At 40.6% G+C, this 21,049-nt stretch overlaps 1 protein-coding gene and 1 non-coding gene across 2 annotated transcripts; both read left to right on the forward strand.

Annotated features, from left to right (window-relative positions):
- The first annotated feature begins 199 nt into the window (after positions 1–199).
- On the forward strand, positions 200–20,651 carry HAUS6 (HAUS augmin like complex subunit 6). Its single transcript, XM_039567165.1, has 18 exons — positions 200–370; positions 1,461–1,556; positions 2,293–2,365; positions 3,359–3,491; positions 4,030–4,177; positions 7,390–7,455; positions 7,579–7,630; positions 7,833–8,006; positions 8,596–8,777; positions 9,369–9,498; positions 10,070–10,145; positions 11,918–12,008; positions 12,659–12,706; positions 13,284–13,341; positions 13,992–14,177; positions 15,022–15,157; positions 15,497–16,486; positions 19,829–20,651. Exons 2-17 carry the CDS (start codon positions 1,465–1,467, stop codon positions 16,462–16,464), a joined length of 2,613 nt encoding a protein of 870 aa, XP_039423099.1. The 5' UTR covers positions 200–370; positions 1,461–1,464; the 3' UTR covers positions 16,465–16,486; positions 19,829–20,651.
- LOC120411580 lies at positions 13,052–13,182 on the forward strand. The gene has a single exon (XR_005603985.1).
- Positions 20,652–21,049: the final 398 nt, after the last annotated feature.

Consider the following 21,049-nt stretch of genomic DNA (forward strand, 5'->3'; position numbering starts at 1 on the left):
TTTATTCCCCTCCCCCCCCCCCCCCCCGCGCCTTAAATTCTGCAATCCGATTACAACCCTACTTAAATAGAAGGGCTGGAAGCGTACCGGCGCCTGGACTACATCTCCCGTGAGGCAGCGCGCCCGGCTCGCCTCGTCTTTGGGTATAGGGAGCGGGCTGGAGGTCTCGCGAGAATAGGGGCGTGGCCATTTTGGCGTAGGCCCGCGCGCGGGAGATTTTGGCGGGTTGGGGAAGATGGCGCCGGCGGCCGCTGCCCGGCGGGTGCCGAAACCTGTCACGGACGCCAAAACGCGAGAGCCGTCACCTCTGGCTTTGTTTGCTGGCCTTGGGCTTCGACCCGAAATACCACCGCGACGTGAGACTAGGAAGGTCAGTGCTAGAGAGAGCCGGGGGAGGGCGGAGGCGGGGGAGTCCGAGCAGGGCCCCGGGTCTCACCGGGGAGCGCGAGGCGGGAGCGTCTCGCCATGGCCGCCGAGGGGCCCGGTGCCCTTGGCGACATGTAGCGTCCGGGAAATGCCCGCAGTGCCGTCGCAGGCCACATCATCTCTGTCGGAAGAAATGAAACCCAGGCATGGTCAGAGTTCCGGCTCCCCCGCTGAGACTTGTGGGGAAGGCGAGGTGAGGGGCTTCCCTAGCGCGTGTTTTGAAGACTTGCCTTGAAAGATAACGCTCTTGCCCGAATTGTTCAGTACCATCGTAGATGGTTAGGGGGTTGGAATAGACCTTAAAACATCCCACAGATCCCATCCCCGCCCCCACCGTTATGGGCAGGGACATCTCCCACTAGACCAAGTTGCTAAAAGCCTTACCCAGCCTGGCCTCGAACACTGCCACGGTCGGAGCATCCACAGCCTCCCGTTCCAGTGCCTCACTACTGTCACAGTAAAGGTTTTTTCCCTAATTTCTAACCTAAATTTTCCCTCTTTCAACTTTTACCCATTACTCCTTGTTCTGTCGCTACAATTCCTGACGAAGAGTCCCTCTCCAGATTTCCTGTAGGCCCCCTTCAGATACTATAAGGTTGCTATGAGGTCTCCATGCAACCTTCTTTTCTGCAGGCTGGACAGCCCCAACTCTCTCAGTCTTTGTAGGGGAGGTGCTCCAGTCTCTTTTTCAACTTCGTGCCCCTTCTGTGGACTTGCTCCAACAGTTCCATGTCCTTTTTATGTTGGGGGCACCAGAACTTAATGCAGCACTCTAGGTGGGGGTCTCACAAGAGCAGAGCAGAGGGGCAGAATCACCGGTGGCCTTTGACCTGCTGGCCACACTGCTTTTGTTGTAGCCCTGAATTTCACCTGTGTTAAACAGGATGAAAGGTGCATAGTTTTACATAGGAAATAAAGCATTCAATGAATTACTCTGTGATATAACATTGTTTTGTAGTCTTTAGCAGCCAGTAAAAATGCTGTTAATTTGTCACCATAACTACTTCTGATGTGGCTGTTAATTTCTTTATTAGGGACATGTTTGCTAAACCAAACAACAGAGCTTTTACTGTCATTGCCCAGTTCTTGTTTACTAAGCTGGATAAGCGCCGCGCAGAACTAACTTTCAAGTAAGTATTTGGTGTCTGAGGTTACTGCTATGCCTTCAATTAAGAATACATTTTATACTGCTGCTGGAGGGGAAGGAAGTGGTTTCTTGGGGAATACTGTGGAAGAAGAGCATATGGTCAGAGAATATGTTTCCTTTTGATCATAGCTCAGTCAATCAATTTTGATCAGTCTGAAACCTTGCCTTAATTAGTTGTTTCTGATATTATCTGTTTTGTGGCAACTTTGATATAAACTGTAATAGCTGATAAATAATCTACTTGTCCCATTTATCTTGCTGACCAAACAGAGAATAACATTTCCCATTTATGGATTGTTGCCAGGACCTTCAACATGGCAAGAACCCTGTATTCTTTGATGATTTTCTTTGCATAGCAGAGCTGGTTTAGCTTACACATTTGAAGATGTGGCAGGAGGGAGACTGCTAATATGAAAATGGTCAGGGTTCTGGCCTCTTTTTTCCTTCCCTTGTCCTGAGTTAGAAAGAGCTGCAGACAAATCTCTCTCTGAAATAATCTGTAATTAACTTATGGAAAGAAAACATTGTCATTTAACAAACTTTTATCTGTTCTTGGTCTAGGGTATATGCCCCTCATTTTCTGTCTCAGCATCAATAAGAAATCTGTGTCTTAGTCTTGTTTTTATGATGGTTAATTAGGTATCTGAATATTTGAACATGTTTTGAAATTTCTTTTTTTTTTTTTTTTTCCTTCTTCTTCATCCTCTTTAAATGAAAAGGCATGCTGGATTAAGAAAGACAGCAAGTCCTAGATTTAGGAAGCAATGCTGTCTGTGGCTTAGAGAAATTGCAGTGAGTATTATGAAGAGTGGAAGTTGATGCTCTACTGGTTTATGTGACCTTACTCTTTTCTTGAGGGCACTGTTTTATATCAGAGTTTTAAATAAGGATTTTTTTAATCAAAGAATTCAGTTTTACCTTGTATATTCTTTCATATAGTTTATCTTGGACTTCTTTGAAGAAAAAATGTTGTCATTGGGGAATTTAGAAGACAGAGACCTACCTAATTGTGGGTCTTAAAACTGTTGTGGCTTGCTTTTGGGTAACTGTGTGATTAAATGGAAGTCTAGAGAGTCCCTTAGCCCTGGGTGAGAATAACTTCCTTCGGCTTGAGGGCTGTTTGTTTAAGTTGCCTGGGAAAGCATTTTTTACTGTGAAAGCTGATTCGCATGCATGAAAAACTATTGATAGTATTTTCTTGTATATGGGGAAAGGGACTAAAATGTAAGGCAAGCTTTTTAAAGATGAAGCAAAACTGATCACTTCAGGTATCATTGCTTATTATGTTGCTTTCTTATGCTGCCTGTGTTTTAATGATTATTCTAGAAATCTTGTCTTCATGTACTGCAATACTTCTGGATTTTAGTAATAGTGGATGAGGTGAAAGCCAATGATGCAATATCTTTAGATATGGTTAAGGTACTCTGATTCTTGACTTCAGTAGAAAATATGAAAGAAAACTTCAAAGTGTTTTCAAAGATAGGGATTATGAATTAGGAAAGAGGAAGGCACCAATTTCTAACATTTATGCAGCACTGACTTCAGTCTTTGCATTGAAACTGTCTTGTGTACAGAATTTGGTGGGGTGTTGGGAATATTGAAAAAAGCTTTATTCTCTTCTGACTACAGTAGGTGTCAACTGTGGTGGCAAAGTCATTTAGCTTTGCATCAGGCTCGCTAGTGGGTAATTGCAGCATTTTGGTATGCAGCCAAGTCTTTGAAAGCTGTTGTTGATGCTTTACTTCTTAGATTAGTTTTGTGTTTAAAATGATTGTACTTTTCTAGAGTCGAAAGGAAAGAGGTTTTCCACGAATTACTCCTTCCACACTGATTTGTCCTGGTGGTGCTAGATTTATTCACATGGCATACTGTTTTGCAAGATATGTATTGATTGAGGACATGAAAAAGCTTTCTGTAGGTAAGCTGTATGGGACAATACCAATGCTTCATTTGTAATGTTTGTAAATCTATCATGTCTTTAATGTATGACAGGAGCTTTAAGTCGTTCTTAGTTGGCTGCTCAGGTCATTAGAGCTACTGCTGATAGAACAGTGCAGATGGTTTTGCTCTATTGTGTTATGGGTCTAGTTCCAGGGTTCACCTGGGCAGTGCTCTGCACCATTACCCACATAAGCAATGGTTTGGTCCAAAAGTATTGGACTGCTGTACTGTTTTCTTTCTTGGAACTTGAGGAATTCTGAAGGATCAGATCTGTCTATTTCAGGCATCTTGTATTATTGTAACCTAAAGAATATAGAAAGGGAGTGAGAGTGAGGGAATGAAGGTGTATAGAACAGAAGAAAATGGCAAAGAGGCAGTACACTGCATGTTCTATTTCAGTCCAGGTAGAAATGAGCATCTTGATTTGTGATTCTTGCAGTTTGATCTAGGTAGATTAGGAAGTTATCCACGTGTTAAAAGCAAATAATGTAGTCCAAACACTGACTTCTATTTAGGCACTGGTATACCTTTTGCTGAAGCTGTAAAGCGGAGACCTAAGGACATGTACATAGCAAGAGCAAGACATAGAGTTGCATACAATAAACTGCTGCAAATTCTTCAAAGGCAAGACTTCGTTATTCAAGAATATGGGAAAAAAGCACGGTAAGTAATGCGTTAAAAGAAAGTGACTTTTCATAAAAGCTGACTTATGTGTATGTGTTTTTAAAAGGATTTGAGAAGTCTTTATATGCTTTACATCATGCGTTCTGTTGAATTTCTCCCATATTTTCCCCCTTAACCTTCTTTCATTGACAGTTGTACTGCTTGTAGATCTTCTGTGAAGCGTAGTAGTCTAAAGAAATTAATCATTTAGAAGATGCTGTGTGTTGCCTGGGCATTAAAATGGTCAGGGAATTCTACATGTATAGCAGTATGATTTCTTTTGAAGGGTCTTATCTTAAAATATAACATTCTCAGGATGAAACATTTGGTTTTGTTTAGTCACTGTGAGACACATTTTATTTACTTAAACCTTAATTCTTTCACCAAAAGTATGCTATTCTTAGCTCTTGTTTATGGCAAACATTCCCAGCTTGAGAAATATCAAGAGCTGGAACTCTCTATGCAGGCATAGAGCTATGTATCAGCAGAATTTGCAGAATTTGTGTGGGATAGTTTACATGACTAGAGCACTGTCATGGAGAGTTGTGAATTGTTCAGTAAATGGCAGAAAAGGGCGAGGAGTTGCACTGTAAGTAAAAGAGCAGTGTCAGTGCATGTAATGTAGCTCTATACAAGAGGACCGGTCATGTTTCACGCTGTTTGATGCGGGTTTAGCATCCAGGGAGACTTCATGGTGGGTTTCTGCTGGCCCTGATTCTTGTAGAAGACTGCAGCTTATCCTAGTATTTGCTAGGAACGTAGTTCAGTGGTGCATTAGCAGTTTAGGGAGCGGGAGTACCTAGAGAATGACTTCACAATGCAGTCACTGAGTGTGCTGAATAGAGTGGTGCTCTTTTGACCTCACTGTGTAAATAAGAGAAACTTCTCTGGAGATGTTACAGGGCTCTTACGGTTGCTGCAGCCAAGACTGTAGAACTTCAAATCCAAAGGAATGTGAGGAAGACAAGAGGAAAACTAATGACGCTGGTCTTTTCATTTGAGTGTATTTCCACTGGCCCAGGCAACTGTAGGAGGTATCTCGTGGAAAGCAGGAAAGCTCAAGAGTGATAGGATACTTTCAGAGATCCATGCTGAAGCTCATGTGTGTTCCATCTCCTTAAGTCAAAAAAGAAACAGGTGTAAGAAAGAACCAGCCTGATTAGGACGGTGTAGCAAGATATGGAGTACAGAAAAGGGAACTGACACCAAGACACAAATACAGAAGTATTTCTCAGGTGTGCAGTGATGTAGCTAGGAAGGCCAAAGTTCAGCTAAAGCTCTAAGAGCCTGGTAAGAGCTTGAAAAAAGAATCCCATAGTGTGTTGTTAGGAAGTGGAAGTACATGGAGGATTTAGATCTGCATCTGAACCAAATGGTAACTTTCAAGTCTCACAGGCTAGAATACCCAGTTTGTACTTTGCCTCAGGCTACATGGGTAAGATCACTGGACCAGTCTCTGTTGCAAGAAGCAATGGTGAAAGAAGCAAAGGTTTCACTGCTTTCATCCAAGAGTACACAGATACTTACCTGGCATAATTTCAGACTGATATCCTTGGAAATACAGAAGGCTAGTTAAAGGGGTGAGCCCAAAGGGTGATAGTGCCTCGAAGTTGTAACTGGTCTATGAGTGGAGTTCCTCTGGGGTTGATGCTGTGTCCTCACAAGGGATACGGATGACACGCTTGCATACAAACCCACCAAACTTGCAGATGGTGCCAAACGGTGAGGAAGGAAGATACACTGCAATGGGGAAGCATATCAGAGACAGACCATGCTGGGTCTGGGGACTTGTACAGCAAAAATTTAATGGGGTTTAACAAAGACCAGTGTGCAATCCTGCACCTGAGAGAGAATAGTCTCCAACAGCAGCGCAGGTTTGTGGGTGATCAGCTGGGGACTAGCTCTGCTAAGAAGAATCAGAGGTGAGAGTAGTGTGGGGCTGCAAGTTGAGCATGAGTCAGCAGTGTGTCCTGGTAACCAAGACCAGCAGCCTATCATGCTGCATGCAATGAGCGCTGGTCAGGAAATGGTGGGCAATTGTATTATGCATCACTCATTTTTCTTCAGTTTTACTCTTCTCTTTCTCCTTTTCATCTGTGTTAGAATATTTTTATTTCAGCTATTAAACTGTTCTTACCCCGTAAACTTCACAGTTTTTCAGATTCTTCCTATTCTACGGGAGGTGGGGAGTGAGTGAGCAGCTGTGTGGTACTTAGTTGCTGGCTGGGGCTGACAATTCTAATGCCACATGTGGAATACTGTGTTCAGTTTTGATCAGCCCACTTGAAGAGAAAGAGTGAAAGATGGGAAAGATACTAGCAGAGAACTGCAATGGATTAGAGCGTTGCAGAGTGTGAAATGTATGAGTAAAAGCTGGAGAAGTTTGATTTGCTTAGCCTGAAAAAGGCAATGCTAGGGGTTTAATCACAGTTTCAGTGTCTAAAAAGTAGTTGTGGAGAACATGGAGGTACTCTTCACAAGGATGTATTGTGACAGGACAAGGCAGTGGGCCCAAGGTGTTTAGGGGAAACCTCCATCTGGATTTAAAAAAATCTCTTGTGAGAACAATTAAACCGACAAAGGTTGCCCTCAGAAGTGGAATCTCAAGGTTCCTGGAAATATTCAAGACTTGGTTTGATCGAGACTAGGAGTAGCATAATTAAAGGCTCTGCTTTCAATGGAAGGCTCAAAAATACAATTTCCAAAGGTCAAAGTCTCCTAAATTTCTCTGATTTCTGTAATTCTATGTCTCCTATGACCTTGTTTGGGAAATATTACTGCTGTTTACCATTTGAGGGATACCCTTCAAAAGTGTAATTATTTATAGGTTTTTTTCATTCTTGACAAGACATGGGAGCTCTGAAGATCCTTTTGAATGCAGCATGATTCAGGCACCCAGTGTTTCTGAAAATCAGACTACTATGCTTTTACGTGCTGAAAACGTCAATGAAAGCACTTTGACAAAAGAACTTCTGTGGTCCCGCTGCTTGTACTCCTGTTCTCTGGTCTTTTGAAAGTGAAGGATTTGGATACTGTACAGTTGCTCAATATGTTCGTAGTTCATGCTGATAATAGACATTTCTAGTAACTTAATTATTATTGCTGGGTATAATAACTGCCTCAGTATGCAGATTGGGAAAGAATGAGCATGATCGGTTCATGACTGTAAGCAATTCTGATAAGCTTGTTCTAGCTTTTAAATTTTTCCCTAGGGTTTTAATTAGAGAAATACAACGGACAAAGTCTGAATATGCAGTCATGCGGAAGCGGTCTCACAGGTAAGTGTTTTTCCTTGTAACTAGGTTAGGATATATGAAGTAGATTGCATGCTCAGTTTTATGAAATATGAACTATAATTTCACAGTAGTCCGCTTGAACTTTTGTTTTGCATATGCATACAGGATGAAACAAAATGACCGAAACAAAAATGACACAACTGACAGAATTCAGAAGGTGAGCATTTTGTTCGTGCTGTGGCAGCATGTTGAATTCTAACGTTTCTGCAACACCTACTGTCAGTCAGATACTGTTACTTGCACTTGTCTACCTGTGATTATGCTAGCATTTCATCTGCCTTCATGCTGTTTTGATGCTCTGTCATTATAGGTATTATGGCAAATGTTTTAACACAGTGTTTTTGTCCTTTTCTGTTAAGGTCCGCAGTATGTGGACACTTACAGCGGAAATGCTTACATCTCTGAAAAAGGAAAAGGCAGTTGTGGATTCTGTACTTGAAGACTGTGCTCATCCATGTATTTTAGATGGCACTGATGTAGTTTTGCGTGTTCCAGGGTTGTTGACTTACAGAGTTGAAAGTGACATACATGGAGTAAGTGGTTTTTATCCTTCTTGCTAAATTGGTAAGCTGCTTTTATTTAGTCCCCATTAGGATGCAATTAAATACCTTAAAAAATTAAACAAATACATAATGGATTATTAGAGATGATTGCTAAAGGATGCATAAAATGTCTAATTCACATACAGAAATTTCTTATGCTTATAATGCTGTTTTGTATTTGTTATGTCTAAGACATTAACTTTTTCAGTTTGGTAATTACATTGGTAAGTCTGCCTCATTAGCGCTTTGACTTTTTTGTTGTTTAGACATTAAACCTATTTTGACTTGTTTAACCAGTGCTTCAAGTAATTGGCTTTTGTTACCGTTGTGTTGCCTATGGTGTTCAGTTATGACATTGGTGTTGTTTGTGCCGTATCTTTTGGGGCTGTGGTCAAACAGACTAACTTCATTGGTTGATGTTGCTTTAACCTAGAATATATTTTTTAAAAAAATGAAACAATAATGAACTGAATCTAAGTATAATGTATACCATGTCCTGGTTCTGACTACAGAAGACATAACTGTCTGATATGGGTACTGTTCACTATTTATTTTTTTTCCTTGCTTGCTCTACTTCAAGTTTTGTACAGGAAATTTATATGAAGATGGAAAACTGAATTTCCTGACAGTTATTCAGTTGTTAAATGAAGCCCTGAGAATGTTGAGAGATGAACACTGTCCATGCGAATTAAAAGAACTTCACAGAATTAAAGCCATGGTTGCATACTGCAAGAAACTACTGCAGGACTTGAACTCAAAGAGGTAATTGTTGGGAAATTTTCTCTGATTGTTCTTAAATGGTAGGATCATGTCTACTGGAGTCTTTTTTAGAAAAAACATGTTGGTTCAGTGTATTTCTTGTGTCTCCGGGAAAATTAGCATTTGTTTTTAATTACTTATCTAACTTTTTATTGGGATTCTTCTCTAGGTAGCTTCAGCTTTTTGCCTTTGTTTCATTAATATTTTAGTCTTTGTTCTGGGGTACCTAATTTGCTAGTTGATCTGAATTTTGCTTTTTTTTTTTTTTTTGGTCTTGTTGCATTAATAAGTTCTGAGATTTTTAAAACTTTTATCTGTAACTGGTTTAGAGAAATTTAAGGTGTGTATCTCACTTGAGTATATGTTTTAGTGTAGTTCTTCCAATTCTACTGTAAGAAACATGAAGACTACCTAGCAGCAGCTTTTTTGGTTGTGAATTTCAGTTAGTTCGTAGTGCATGCACAAATGCATGAATAAATTGGTATGTGTCAAAGGTCTGTCAGGGTACGTGGGAAACATAATACTTGCCCTCTTTATGTAGAATTGTTACCTCTACTGACAGATGTCTTCATTTTCTATGTTTATATGTTACAGTCTAAGAAATGTGCAACAGTGTTGTGAGCAAAAGCGTCAGTCTATTTCCAGAAAACAGGAAATCTGGGAATCGAAGTGGGAAACTATTCTTGGCCAGTGTCCTTCTAATTTAATCTTTAGAGATTATCTAGTAAGTAGTATTCGTTTTATCTGATTCTGGGGAAAAGGGCGAAGGTGAGAGAGGATTTAGGTCTAAACTGGTGCGTTCTGTTGCAACACTTCAGCTTTATTTGTAAGGTTAGGGGACTCACATAGTGCAGCATATCTGATTATGCTTTAAGAAGTAGTCTTTCTTAAAGAGGATACATTTGACTATATGATACCTGATGTATTCACTGAAGATATGGGATGGAACGATCTTGTAAAGATGGTAGATCAGCATAAGGGTGAGCAGATTGGTTTTTGTTTTGTCTCTGTCCATCCCCCTGTGGAAGCTGAGGTTTGTTCAGTTAGGAACATTTGCTGATTTCTGTTTTCCCCTTTTAAAGTGATGTACTTGATGAATGAACAGTAATTTCCATTCTGATGCTCACATTGACGGAGGTTGTACCCATTGTGTAGCTATCCAGCAGAGAGAGGAGAAACTTCTTGTTGCATCTGATGGCTGGTTTGCAGAAAAGCTGTTTTAGATAACTGTTAATTGCTGTTGATAAACTGACTTTTTCTGCCTGCTTGTGTAACTTTTTTTGTCCTTTTGAAAGGAACCTGCTTTGCCACTCCAGTCTTTTAGTTCTTCAGATGAAGATGAAGACACTATCTGTTATCAATCATTTGCAGGTTGGTGAACAGGAGAAGCTTCTTTTCCTTCTCCCCCAGTGCCACAATTGTTAAAAGTTACATGGAGTCCAAAAGGCTCTCTTCTTGCATTTGCAGATGGTCTTTGATAGTCTGTGATAATAGATTCTGAATGACTCTTGACCAAAACTGCCTTGCATTTTTCAACTTTGTAGTATTGGACATTCTCTGAAGCTTGGCAAAAACCCAATGCTGAGCTGTTTGATATTTTGTTGTTCTTGCACAAAGGATGTTGAGACAGATGTCCGTGTACAGAGATTCATTCACAGATCCTAGAGAATACATTCAGTCTAACGGTAAAGGTTACTTTGGGTTGGAGGAGTAAAAAAGAGAGAAAGAAGGTACAACTTCCCATTGACCATCTAGGAAAAGAAGCTGAAGGTGTCCCCCCAGGTAGCTACCTTTCTCTGGTGCATTCTGAAATACTTAATTCCTTAGTAACTGTGCCATTTGATCAGGATCTCACTTGATCTGTGTTGGTTGCATTCAGTCATTAGGTTAATAGTGTTGATCAGAGCTGACTTTGACCAGGCTTGGTTGTTGCACCATGCTAAGTGGCTGATGATCTGATGATATTTTACTGGGTGGTTCTTATTGACTGAGTGCTGAGTGTCACTAGTATAGAGTTCTAAGTTAAAAGCTACAAAACAAGGGGGAAGACTGCTTCAATCATGTCATTTGCAGTCCCTTTTAGGAAAAATTGCATAGCAGAGCTGTACTGGAATTTCAAGATTCAAAACGGTGGTGAGAAGATCCTTTTGGTTGTAAAGGTGAAAGTACTCAGCAGTTTGAGTGTATGTGGGTATAAGGCTAGAAGCTGCAGAGGAAAGACGCAGAATTGGAAATGGAACATAGTTTGCCTTAAAAATTTGAAAGATTGAAGCACTGTACTATGATGCTGTGAGCTGGTAGTATCAGAAAGCTTGAGACAAATTGGTATCTGTGACATTTTCTCTACATTGGAGAATCCAGCCACTAAGAAAACTAACTTCTGCCTGGTTATAAGGTCAACTCCAAAAACAAAATATTGACCTCACCTAACTACTGGAAGTGAACCTGAATTTTTGATGTGTTGTTGAGATGAATGTGACAGGAAATGCCATTTGTCCTTGCAGAAGCTGAAATTTAGGATTAGTAGAGATCTACTGAGGTTAATGGCTGTTTATTCAAGATGTGCCAAAGTTAGCACAATGTTCTAGACAGTCCGTGACAGAGGTATGTGTACCTCTAGTAATGTTCAAAACATTTACTTCTGTAACATATGCTTATGCAAAGCTTTGCCTTGCTTGGACTGAGGCAGCAAGAGGGATGAGTATATCTAGAGAGATATTTATTGATTAATGCAGTTGAGGTAGAGGTGGGTGGAACTGTGCTTTGTGGAATCAATGTGCCACACAATTGATGTATGTGGAGAGGAGGGGATAATGATGTTGTGGCTAGGACTGTAGTTTGGAGGAAGGTGAAAAGTCTGATTGATATGTGCAGGGCAGCAGATGAATCATGCTTCTTGAACATGTGTTCAGGAACAACAGAAAGGGGTGCTGGCTGCTAGCGGCATCTGTGGCTACAGGTACTGCCTGAGCAAAAGGATTGGTAACACTATCCTGTTTATGTATTAATTTATTTTTCTTGAAGTGTTCATAAAGTCCATCCAGTGAGTAGTCTACAGAAGTAGTGTGAGTCAGCTGTGTCACATGGAAAGCCTAAGTGAAGAAAACGGAAGCAATAATAAAACTTCTGCGTTGCTTTCACAGATAATTATGACTCTTGTCATGAAGAAAGCCATGGGAAAGATGATGGGGCTTTGGAAACCATGATGGATACAACATTAGTACCCTCAGGATGGTATGCTTAATGAGAAATTGATAAAGAAGCAATAGAAAAATTAGAAGTTTACATGTTGGACTTGAATATTTTTCATCTCTTGAGTCATGGCAGAATATTTCAGTAGCCCACTCCTTATGTAACAACTACGTGATTTAGCAAGATAGTCCTAAAGTAACTGCTGCTTTCTCCAGCTGAGAACAGATTGATCTGCTGGTTGCTGGTGAATAGGATAAATATCAGCCAAATTGCAAGGTTTTTTCCTTGATTTTTAACTATATTCTGAGATTCAAGAGACAGGTGGAGAGAAATTTTTGTTTCTCAGGCTAAACTTTCTCTACAAGACTTTTTTCATTACTCTTCTTTAGAGTTACAGTCACACTGTACTGTAGCTACTCTTCCTTACAGTACCAGCAAAGGATAGAGCACAGAACAATGGTATTCTAGAAAGTTTTTTCCCTTTTGTCATTTGTTTAGTCCAGGAATATTTCATGACCTTTTGAATAATGATGTCTTTCATAATATGACTCACACAGATGCTTGAAAGTTGCCTACTAAGAGGTCAAGGGAGTTAGCAAAGGAATGCTATCCATTCTTAGACATCAGTAGATGTAGTTGCGTGTAAGTCTCAGAGACTGTCAAAGTAATCAACAATTCTGGATTTCTTTCAGTGACTTCATGCACCATGGAGATTTGTTTGCTTATGAGGCGACAGACAGGTAACATCAAAAACATTTTTAGGTGTGCTTTTCCTAACAAGTGAGGACCGTGCATTTTTGAGAGCTATGCAGTTAGCACTAAAGTTACCAGAAGTGATAAGGCTAAATTTTTTGGTAGCCAGGTGATTGTTAAATATCAACAAGTTTATATAGGAACAGACCTGTGGATGCCAGAAACGGTTCAGACAAAGACGACATAGAAAAAAGAATGTTGTCAAGTCTGCAGAAGACTTTCCAGTTATCTTTTATTGCAGAATGCAGAACACTTGTTTACAAATATATTGAAAAATCCCTTCTTTTTACCTGTGTGATAATCAATGGCAGAGTTTATTAATTTATTATTTTTGGGAGGCTGATACACAACTAGGGCTAAATCTGCTCTAATTGTCACACTGTTCTCCCTATAGTAAAATTGCTTTCTGATGACCGGGACGAATTGAGGGAAATCGTAACGGACAGATACGGAGCACACAATATGTAACAGCCTTCTAAAATTTGCATTTCAATTGTTTAATTTGTCTCTAATATTGTTGGTTTTTTTGTTGTCTTGTCTCTTCCTCTCTCCCTCGTTGAGAAGCTCATCAGTGCTGCAGTTGCCGGAAGCATTTGAAAACAGAGACCTGTTAATTGAAAATGTAACTTTCTATCTTTGATATAAATTAAACTTAAAACATGTCCTTTTTATATTGGTTGAAACTCAGACTTTGTGGGAGAGTGTTGTGGGGCTTCAGCTTGTTTTGTGGGTGGTTTTTTGTTGTTTTTTGAGCAATATTTTTACACATTTGAGTTAGTATGGCAAAATTGTAAAAGCTAACTCTTCAGTGACTTCGTTAAGCTTTAGGAAAGGACAGTAGGAAGTAGGTGCCCTTGTATCTGACTTCTGTATAACATACAGTGTGTGACTGATTCACTGCTTACTGAAACAGTCTTTGATGTGAGCAGTGGTCAGATTTTGTTTCTTTAAGTTGTATATGGAATTTAAGGGTTAAAATGTGTAAAAGCAGCTTGGATGCACAGTTTTCCATTGCACAGCTCTTCACTGTACTGTGATCAAGGTAGTTGCAAATAAGTTGTCCATGTTGTGTGTAACACCTATCCTAGTTGCTACTTAGGTCCTACTTTGAATACAGTTGTAAAAATATTTTGTATTTCGTTAGAATTCAAGACTGAAATATTTTTGTTGACTAAACACTGGGGCTGTTGCAGTTCAGAATTTTTGCAGCAGTTCATGCTAATATCCTTGCTTGATTTTAAAACTACTAATAATTCCTGTGTATTCCTGTAGAACTCACATACTGAAACTTGTGTGAGAAATAAAAAACCTGTGCCTCCAAAAATCTTAAAACATGGAAAGGAAGAATTTCCCACTTCAGAAATGGAGGAGAATGCAGGTGAAGATGGTATCCAGCCAAAGTCTTCTGTGAAAAAAGAAGACCTTCTTGAGAAAGCCAGAGATGAACTTGCAGAAGAGGTTGGGACATAATTTCTTTGTTTTTAAGTAAATGATCACTAAGTTCAGAGAACAAATCACTAATTATATAAAAAAATGTCTCTTGTAATCCACATACATTGAAAGTTACCTTTTTCTGCTAGATAGTTTTCAGAGTCATGGATTTTTACAGTGGATTCATGAAGTACACACTGAAGGTGTGGAGTTTGTTCAGGTATCATGCTTAAAAACCATGGTGAAGTGAATAGTATGTTCAGTAGAATCATGTACTTCACTCTGTGAAGTACACTCATATATTCAGAAACAAAAAGAACTGTTGAATTCTGAAGTTATACAGGTTAAGTATTTAACAGGGACTTGGGAATTTTAAGCAGGAATGTAAGTAATTTTTCTTTTAGGTATTTTATTTAAGATTTGACTGACAAATTCCTTCACAGGAGTTACTGTCAAATGTGCCACATCTTATTTTGGAAAGTAAATTGCCTTTTTCATTGAAATGATAGTTACTTTTCATCTGCTAAAATTTTTGATTTATATGAATATCTCTCTAGTCTTCATGCTTATGCAGTTCTTGGCTAATATCTTAAATATATTCGATCTGAGGACACTTTCTTATTTGAAAGGTAGATTCATAGATGATGAGTGAACTGAGAATTGAATTCTGATTTCAGTCCCTTACCTTCATTTTGTGTTTGTAGGATACTATGGTCATTATGAACCTAAGCAGTAAATAAGAGAAAAGTTAGGATATTCCAAATTCTCCACATGATTTGGAGAATGAGATTTACTTTGAACCATAACTGACAGAAATGAAGAGGTTATAATTTTGCTTTCTCAGAATTTGCCATTCTCTAACATCCCACAGGTTGCAAGGTCAGTGATGTCTGAGTCACCTGACAGTGGTGAAGAAAAAGGAGTATCACTTGAGCGTCTCATTAGCTCACTGTCTTTTAACCCATTTTTAACAAGGAAACAAATACCTCGAACTCCAGAAGTTCTGCGTAAGTTTGAAACTGTTTTTGTAATGCTTATTGATAAAAAATGTGGTTACTTCATTGGCATGTCACACAAGAAGAAAAAGATAATTATTTCAGTGATGTTGCATGTTTTTTTAATGGCTCACTCTAACACAACACAGTAGACCTAATAAGATGTGAATATTCTGAATTCTATTTAAGAGATCTTTTTCTTATGTAGAATCCCCTTTGTGTTGAGGAAACATAAATAATATAAACCAGCTATACATATTCCCGCTTGGATTGCTTATGTCACTGAGGGGACGGAATAAAACTAGACTGATTTGAAGGTACTAAAATTTTACCTTGGTTTGTTCCATTTAGTTACTGAAATTAGAAGCTCGTGGAGAAAAGCTATTCAGACTGAGGGCTCATTAGACAAAGATCTGTCCCCAACAGAAGTGGTGACAGAAAAATCTTCCATGGATGGTACACCCAGTATGCAGGAGAACTCTACCTTTGTGTTCTCTGAACCTGCATCTCCTGTATCTGACTTTGATCCTCCCGTGTCAGAAAAGAAGTCTCAATTAAGTTCTACAGAATCTCATCCTCACGAGCAGGTAAGCATAAGTTGTAGATTTGAATCTTCAGATTCAAAACTATCTGGAATTCAAGAAAGTGAGAGAACTGAATCAGAAGAACTAGGTTGTTCTGCTTTGAGTGGAAGTTCTGTAGAAGATCTAAGCCAGACTTTTCACAATGAAGAGAAGAGCATGAATATTCCAGAGAGTTGTTTGAAAAGTGGTAGAAGAACAAATACACTACCTTCAGAGCACTGTCGCAGTTTTCTAATGGATGAGGTGCTGTGCTGGAATGTATCTTCATTAAATTCTGTCAGTCATGAAACTACTGACGTGGGGATACTGGATGAGACACTTCCAGAATGTGATAGCATGGATCTCAGCATATCTTCAAGCTCAAACTCCATTTCTTATACGATAGACAGTGCAAATATAACAGATATCTTGGAAAATGATGAGGATATTAAAAAATCAGACCTGGATATACAGTCCCTATCCAACTCACCTGAAGTGCTAAAAAAGACTACATCTGAAAGTGAAGAGGAGCTGCATCAAACACATAACAAAGACGAATCTGAAAGATACGCATTTGAACTATCTCCTATACCGGAAGAAGAAGAAGAAAATGGTGATGATCCTTACAGGGATGAAGGACTTACCAAGATGCTATTGCCAAACTCTCCTAATGGAAGCAAATACTCTCTGTCATCTTCGCTGGTATCCTGTCAAGAGATGGAGGAGATGCCGTCTTGGGTACATGAAGTCCCATGAGACTTACTACATAAATTGGAGGGTAAGTGTCTGTGTTTTTTATGCATCAAGATTTTGTCCATTCTGTCACTGGCTATACTGTGATGAATAACCTTCTCTGAGGAGTTGAACTGTGCTGTGGAAGTCAAGGGAAACAAATTATTTTTATGCTTATTCCTCATAGAAGATGAGACATTAAAAAAAAGGAAACATGCTTTCTTTAGTTCTATAGTTCTATCAGCATCTTTCAAATATGAGAAAAGATGTTCATCTGACTTTCTGCCATAATCTACAGCTGTTTAAAAAAAAAAAAAAGCCTTAAGGTGCATTAACTGCAATCTGCAGTTAGATTTTGAATAATCTGGAGTTAGATTTTGAGAATTCACAAAGATAGTTTGAAGTTTTGTGTTTACTCTGAACAAATTTGGCTATTTAGAAATGTGTCATAGGTCATTGGAACTTTTGTTGAGTTGGTTAAGCTGTTGATAGAACTATCCTGCATTCCAGCCTACCTATCCCCTTACCCCATTTCCAACAGAAGTGTCAATTGTTTAACCAGTAGTGCAGTGTTTAGTTACATGTGAGGTTAAACTACTGAAATGCATTAATAAAAATGACCTAGTAATGGAGGACTTCCATGAAAACAGATGGTATGCAGGGATGTGATGAGGCTGGCCACAGCCCACTTGGAATTGAGTCTGGCAAGGGATATCAGTGATAAGTACATCAGCAGGAAAAGGAAGATTAGGGAAAGTGTGGGGCCACTGTTGGAGCAGACAGGTGTCCTGGTGATGGAAGACACAGTGAAGGTGGAATTAGTGAATGCCTTCTTTGTCTTAGTCTTTACTGCAGAGGCCATTCTTCAGGAATCCCAGACCTCAGAGGTAAGAGAGTAAGGCTGGAGAAAGGAAGATTTGCCCCTGGTTGTAGAGGGTTGAGTTAGAGGTCAGCTAGACAGACTTAACACCCATAAATCCATGGGCTCCAATGGGACGCATCCACAGGTGCCGAGAGAGCTGGCAGTTATTGTTGCTAAGCCATTCTCCATCATCCTTGAGAAATGGAGAACAGGAGGTGCCTGGTGACTGGAGTAAAGCCAACGTTACACACACCTTCAAAAAGGGCAACATGGAGGACCCAGGAAACTACTGGCCTGTCAGCCTCACCTTCAGCCCTGGAAAGACAATGGAACAGACAGTTCTGGAGGTCATCACCAAGCATATAGAAGAAATATAGGTCATCAGGAGTAGTCAAGATGGATTCACCAAGTAGTCAGGATGGCCACTGGGAGTAGACAGGTGGAAATCATACTTTACCAATAGCCTTCTGTGATGACATGGCAGGATGGGTTGGCTAGGGGAGAGCAGTGGATATTGTCTACTGTTAAAAGAAACTTCCCAGTCTGGCCATCCATGAGACTCTCTGGCAGTGACATTCCCAATGTCAGAGACTTTCACTGCTGGTAGTGAAGCCCCTTCACAGTTGGTGACTCCAGTGAGCTGATGGGTGCCCTGCTTGACTCCTTACACAGCCCACACTCACCTGCAGTCAGACCAGGTTTCCTTACAGGTTTGACCCCAGGTTTCCCATAGCAGTGTCTCAGATGTCTCAGCCCATAAAGCCATTTATTCGTGGCACAGTAACAGAGAAACAGCTTGAGCTGGTGCCTCTGAGCAGGACCCCAGCAAAGGAACCCCAGATCTTTTATACCCTCAGTCTCCCCACATGGAAGTCTTGCCCTTCCTCCTGAGTCTTCAGCTTCTGTACCCACTTTCTGTATCCATCCACCTAGATGGTGTCACCAGTCTTCATGTCCTTTGTTATCCAAAAGGCTGGCAATTCCCAGCTCCTGATGTGCCTGTCATTGTCCATTCAGCTGGCTGCTGTCATCCATCTTCATGCCCCTTGTTATCCTAAAATTTGGCAGTTCACAACCTCTTGTCTCAGGCTCCCACCCAGAGCTCAGTTTACATCTCAATCTGAAGCTTGCCTGTCCAGCTGCCTGGATTAGATGGTATCAACACTACCTTAATTTCAGCGAGGCTTTTGGCACTGTTTCCCATAACATCCTTGCAGGTAAGCTCAGGAGATGTGGGTTAGATGAATGGACAGTGAGGTGAATCAAGAACTGGCTGAAGGCAGAGCTCAGAGGGTTGTCATCAGTGGAGCAGAGTCCAGCTGGAAGCCTGCAGTCAGTGGTGTTCTCCAGGGATCAATACTGGGACCAATCTTACTGAACTTGTTTATCAAAAACCTGGAGGAAGGGGAACTGGGGGGAGTGGCTGATCTACTTGAAGGCTCTGCTGCCATTCTGTGGGACCTGGATCAGCTGGAGGGTTGGGCAGAGAGAAACCTGATGAGGCTCAACAAGGGCAAGTGTCAGGTCCTGCACCTGGGGAGGAGCAGCCCCAAGTGCCAGCACAGGCTGGGGCTGACCTCCTACAGAGCAGCCCTGTGGAGAAGGACCTGGGACTCTGGGTGGATCACAAGCTGTCCATGGGCTGGCAGTGCCCTTGTGGCCAGGAGGGCCAATGTCATCCTGGGGTGCATGGGGAAGAGTGTGGCCAGCAGGTCGAGGGAGGTGATCCTCCCCCTCTACTCGGCCCTAGTAAGGCCACACCTGGAGTTCTGTGTGCAGTTCTGGGCTCCTCAGCACAAGAGAGACAAGGAGTTACTGGAGAGGGTTCAGTGGAGGGCCACAAGGATGATCAGGGGTCTGGAGCATCTCTCTTGTGAGGAGAGACCGTGGGAGCTGGGCCTGTTTAGTCTGGAGAAGACTGAGAGGGGATCTCATCAATACATACAAATATCTCAAAGGTGGGTGTCAGGAGGAGAGTGCCAGACTTCAGTGCTGCCCAAAGAAGAGACAAGAAGCTGTGGCCATAAACTAAAGGACAAGAAGTTCCACCGTAACATGAGGCAGAACTTCTTCACACTGAGGGTGGCAGAGCACTGGGACAGGGTGCTTGGGGAGGTAGTGGAGTTTTTGCTTTCTGGAGACATTCAAAACCCACCTGGACATGTTTCTGTGTTACCTCCTTTAGGTGACCCTGCCTTGGCAGGGGCATTGGACTGGATGATCTCCAGAGGTCCTGTCCAATCCTAACTATTCTGTGATTTAACGAAATACTTGGAATTTAATATTAACTAGTCTCAAATTTATTATAAACTAGTCTCAAGGAGTAGTAAGATTTATATTTTGTGCAAGCTTGCTGCAATATAGGTTTCATTTAAAACTGTAGCTGTATTGGTAGCAATTGATTGGAGCACTTAACAAAATTAGAGTACCATTTCATATATACTTTATTAATACACGTGAAACTTCAGTATTTCTGTCTAATAGTTGAATGTTATAGAGTGCAAACTAGTATGTTTTCTCTTTCAGGTAACAGTTGAGTTAGAAGCTGGGCACAAAGGAACTTTCATCAGGATGGAATTTGTAAAGCAGCAGCGTAACCATAGCAGTGCATTTATGGGTCACTTGACTGTGTAGCATCTTCTCCAAGCATTGTCTGGATTTGAAAGTTGCACTCCTTTTGGTGGGGACAGTATTCCAGTCTCCTTAAGGAGTATAAGAATGTCAGTTGCCTGCTCTGGCGCTGCCGTTTTCATCTCATCCACAGTGGCCTTCTATGTACAGCCTATCATTTATATACAGAACTATATATTATTTTAAGCATATTTTAAACAGCATATGTTGAGTAAATGGCATAACCCCAGAAAATGCAAACAATGAAATGTCAAAGGAGAAATAATGAAATCTGTTAATTTGCTCCTAATCTACACCTCATACCCCTCCCCAACCCTTGATCCAACAGATTGAATTTTTACTTGGTGCTCTACATTCCATTGCATTAATCTCTTTCTGAGACTTCTGGTCTATATTGCCATCAATTCTACCTATTGATAGAGGCTGTTCCTTTTTTCTAAACTTCACTGGAGTGCATATTTCTTTAGCTGTATTACCGAGTAAATGCTTTACACTAAAGATACAAAAATCTATTCCTTATGGTAGTGTTAATGCTACTTGGTTTTAACAACTGACGTGCACTTACTGCGTTGTGATGTAATAGAGCCTGTGATAAGGTGAGAAAGTAAAAGTTGAGATTCCAGGAGGTAAACTACTTGTTATAAAAGTACTGGCTCCTAGCCTAATGTGTTTAGAGTTGTGAGGAATTGTTAAATAAAGTTGTTTTTCTGTTCTGCAATATCTTTCTCCTTTCTTCCAAAACAGTTGCCTTGGGTTTTAAGAAGAAGCTTCACCTGTATTTGACATCTTCCTTATAAAGCAGAATTTGACAAGCTCTGTGAAAAGGCATGTGGGTGGTTGAGGAAACTGTAATAGGTATAATGTGGCTGTGTATGTTAGTGCTGCTTAATAGCCAGTGTTGGTCAGACTGGTCTGACAGGTCTGAAAATTGGCAGGTGGGTATCTGATTCGCCCTAAACTGGGCCAAGAGACACTTCCGAGACAAAGTCCAAGAAGCAGGTATTTGCTTTATTCAGCGCGCTGGGTGTGTGAGGATCGCTCCCCCAAACATGCACGCAGCAGTTTACACGTAATGGTTGCAGTTTATGCATATTCAACATTTTCCCTAGAAAAAGT

The sequence above is a fragment of the Corvus cornix genome, chromosome Z, assembly GCF_000738735.6.
Source record: "Corvus cornix cornix isolate S_Up_H32 chromosome Z, ASM73873v5, whole genome shotgun sequence".
In the NCBI taxonomy this organism is placed as follows: Eukaryota; Metazoa; Chordata; class Aves; order Passeriformes; family Corvidae; genus Corvus; species Corvus cornix.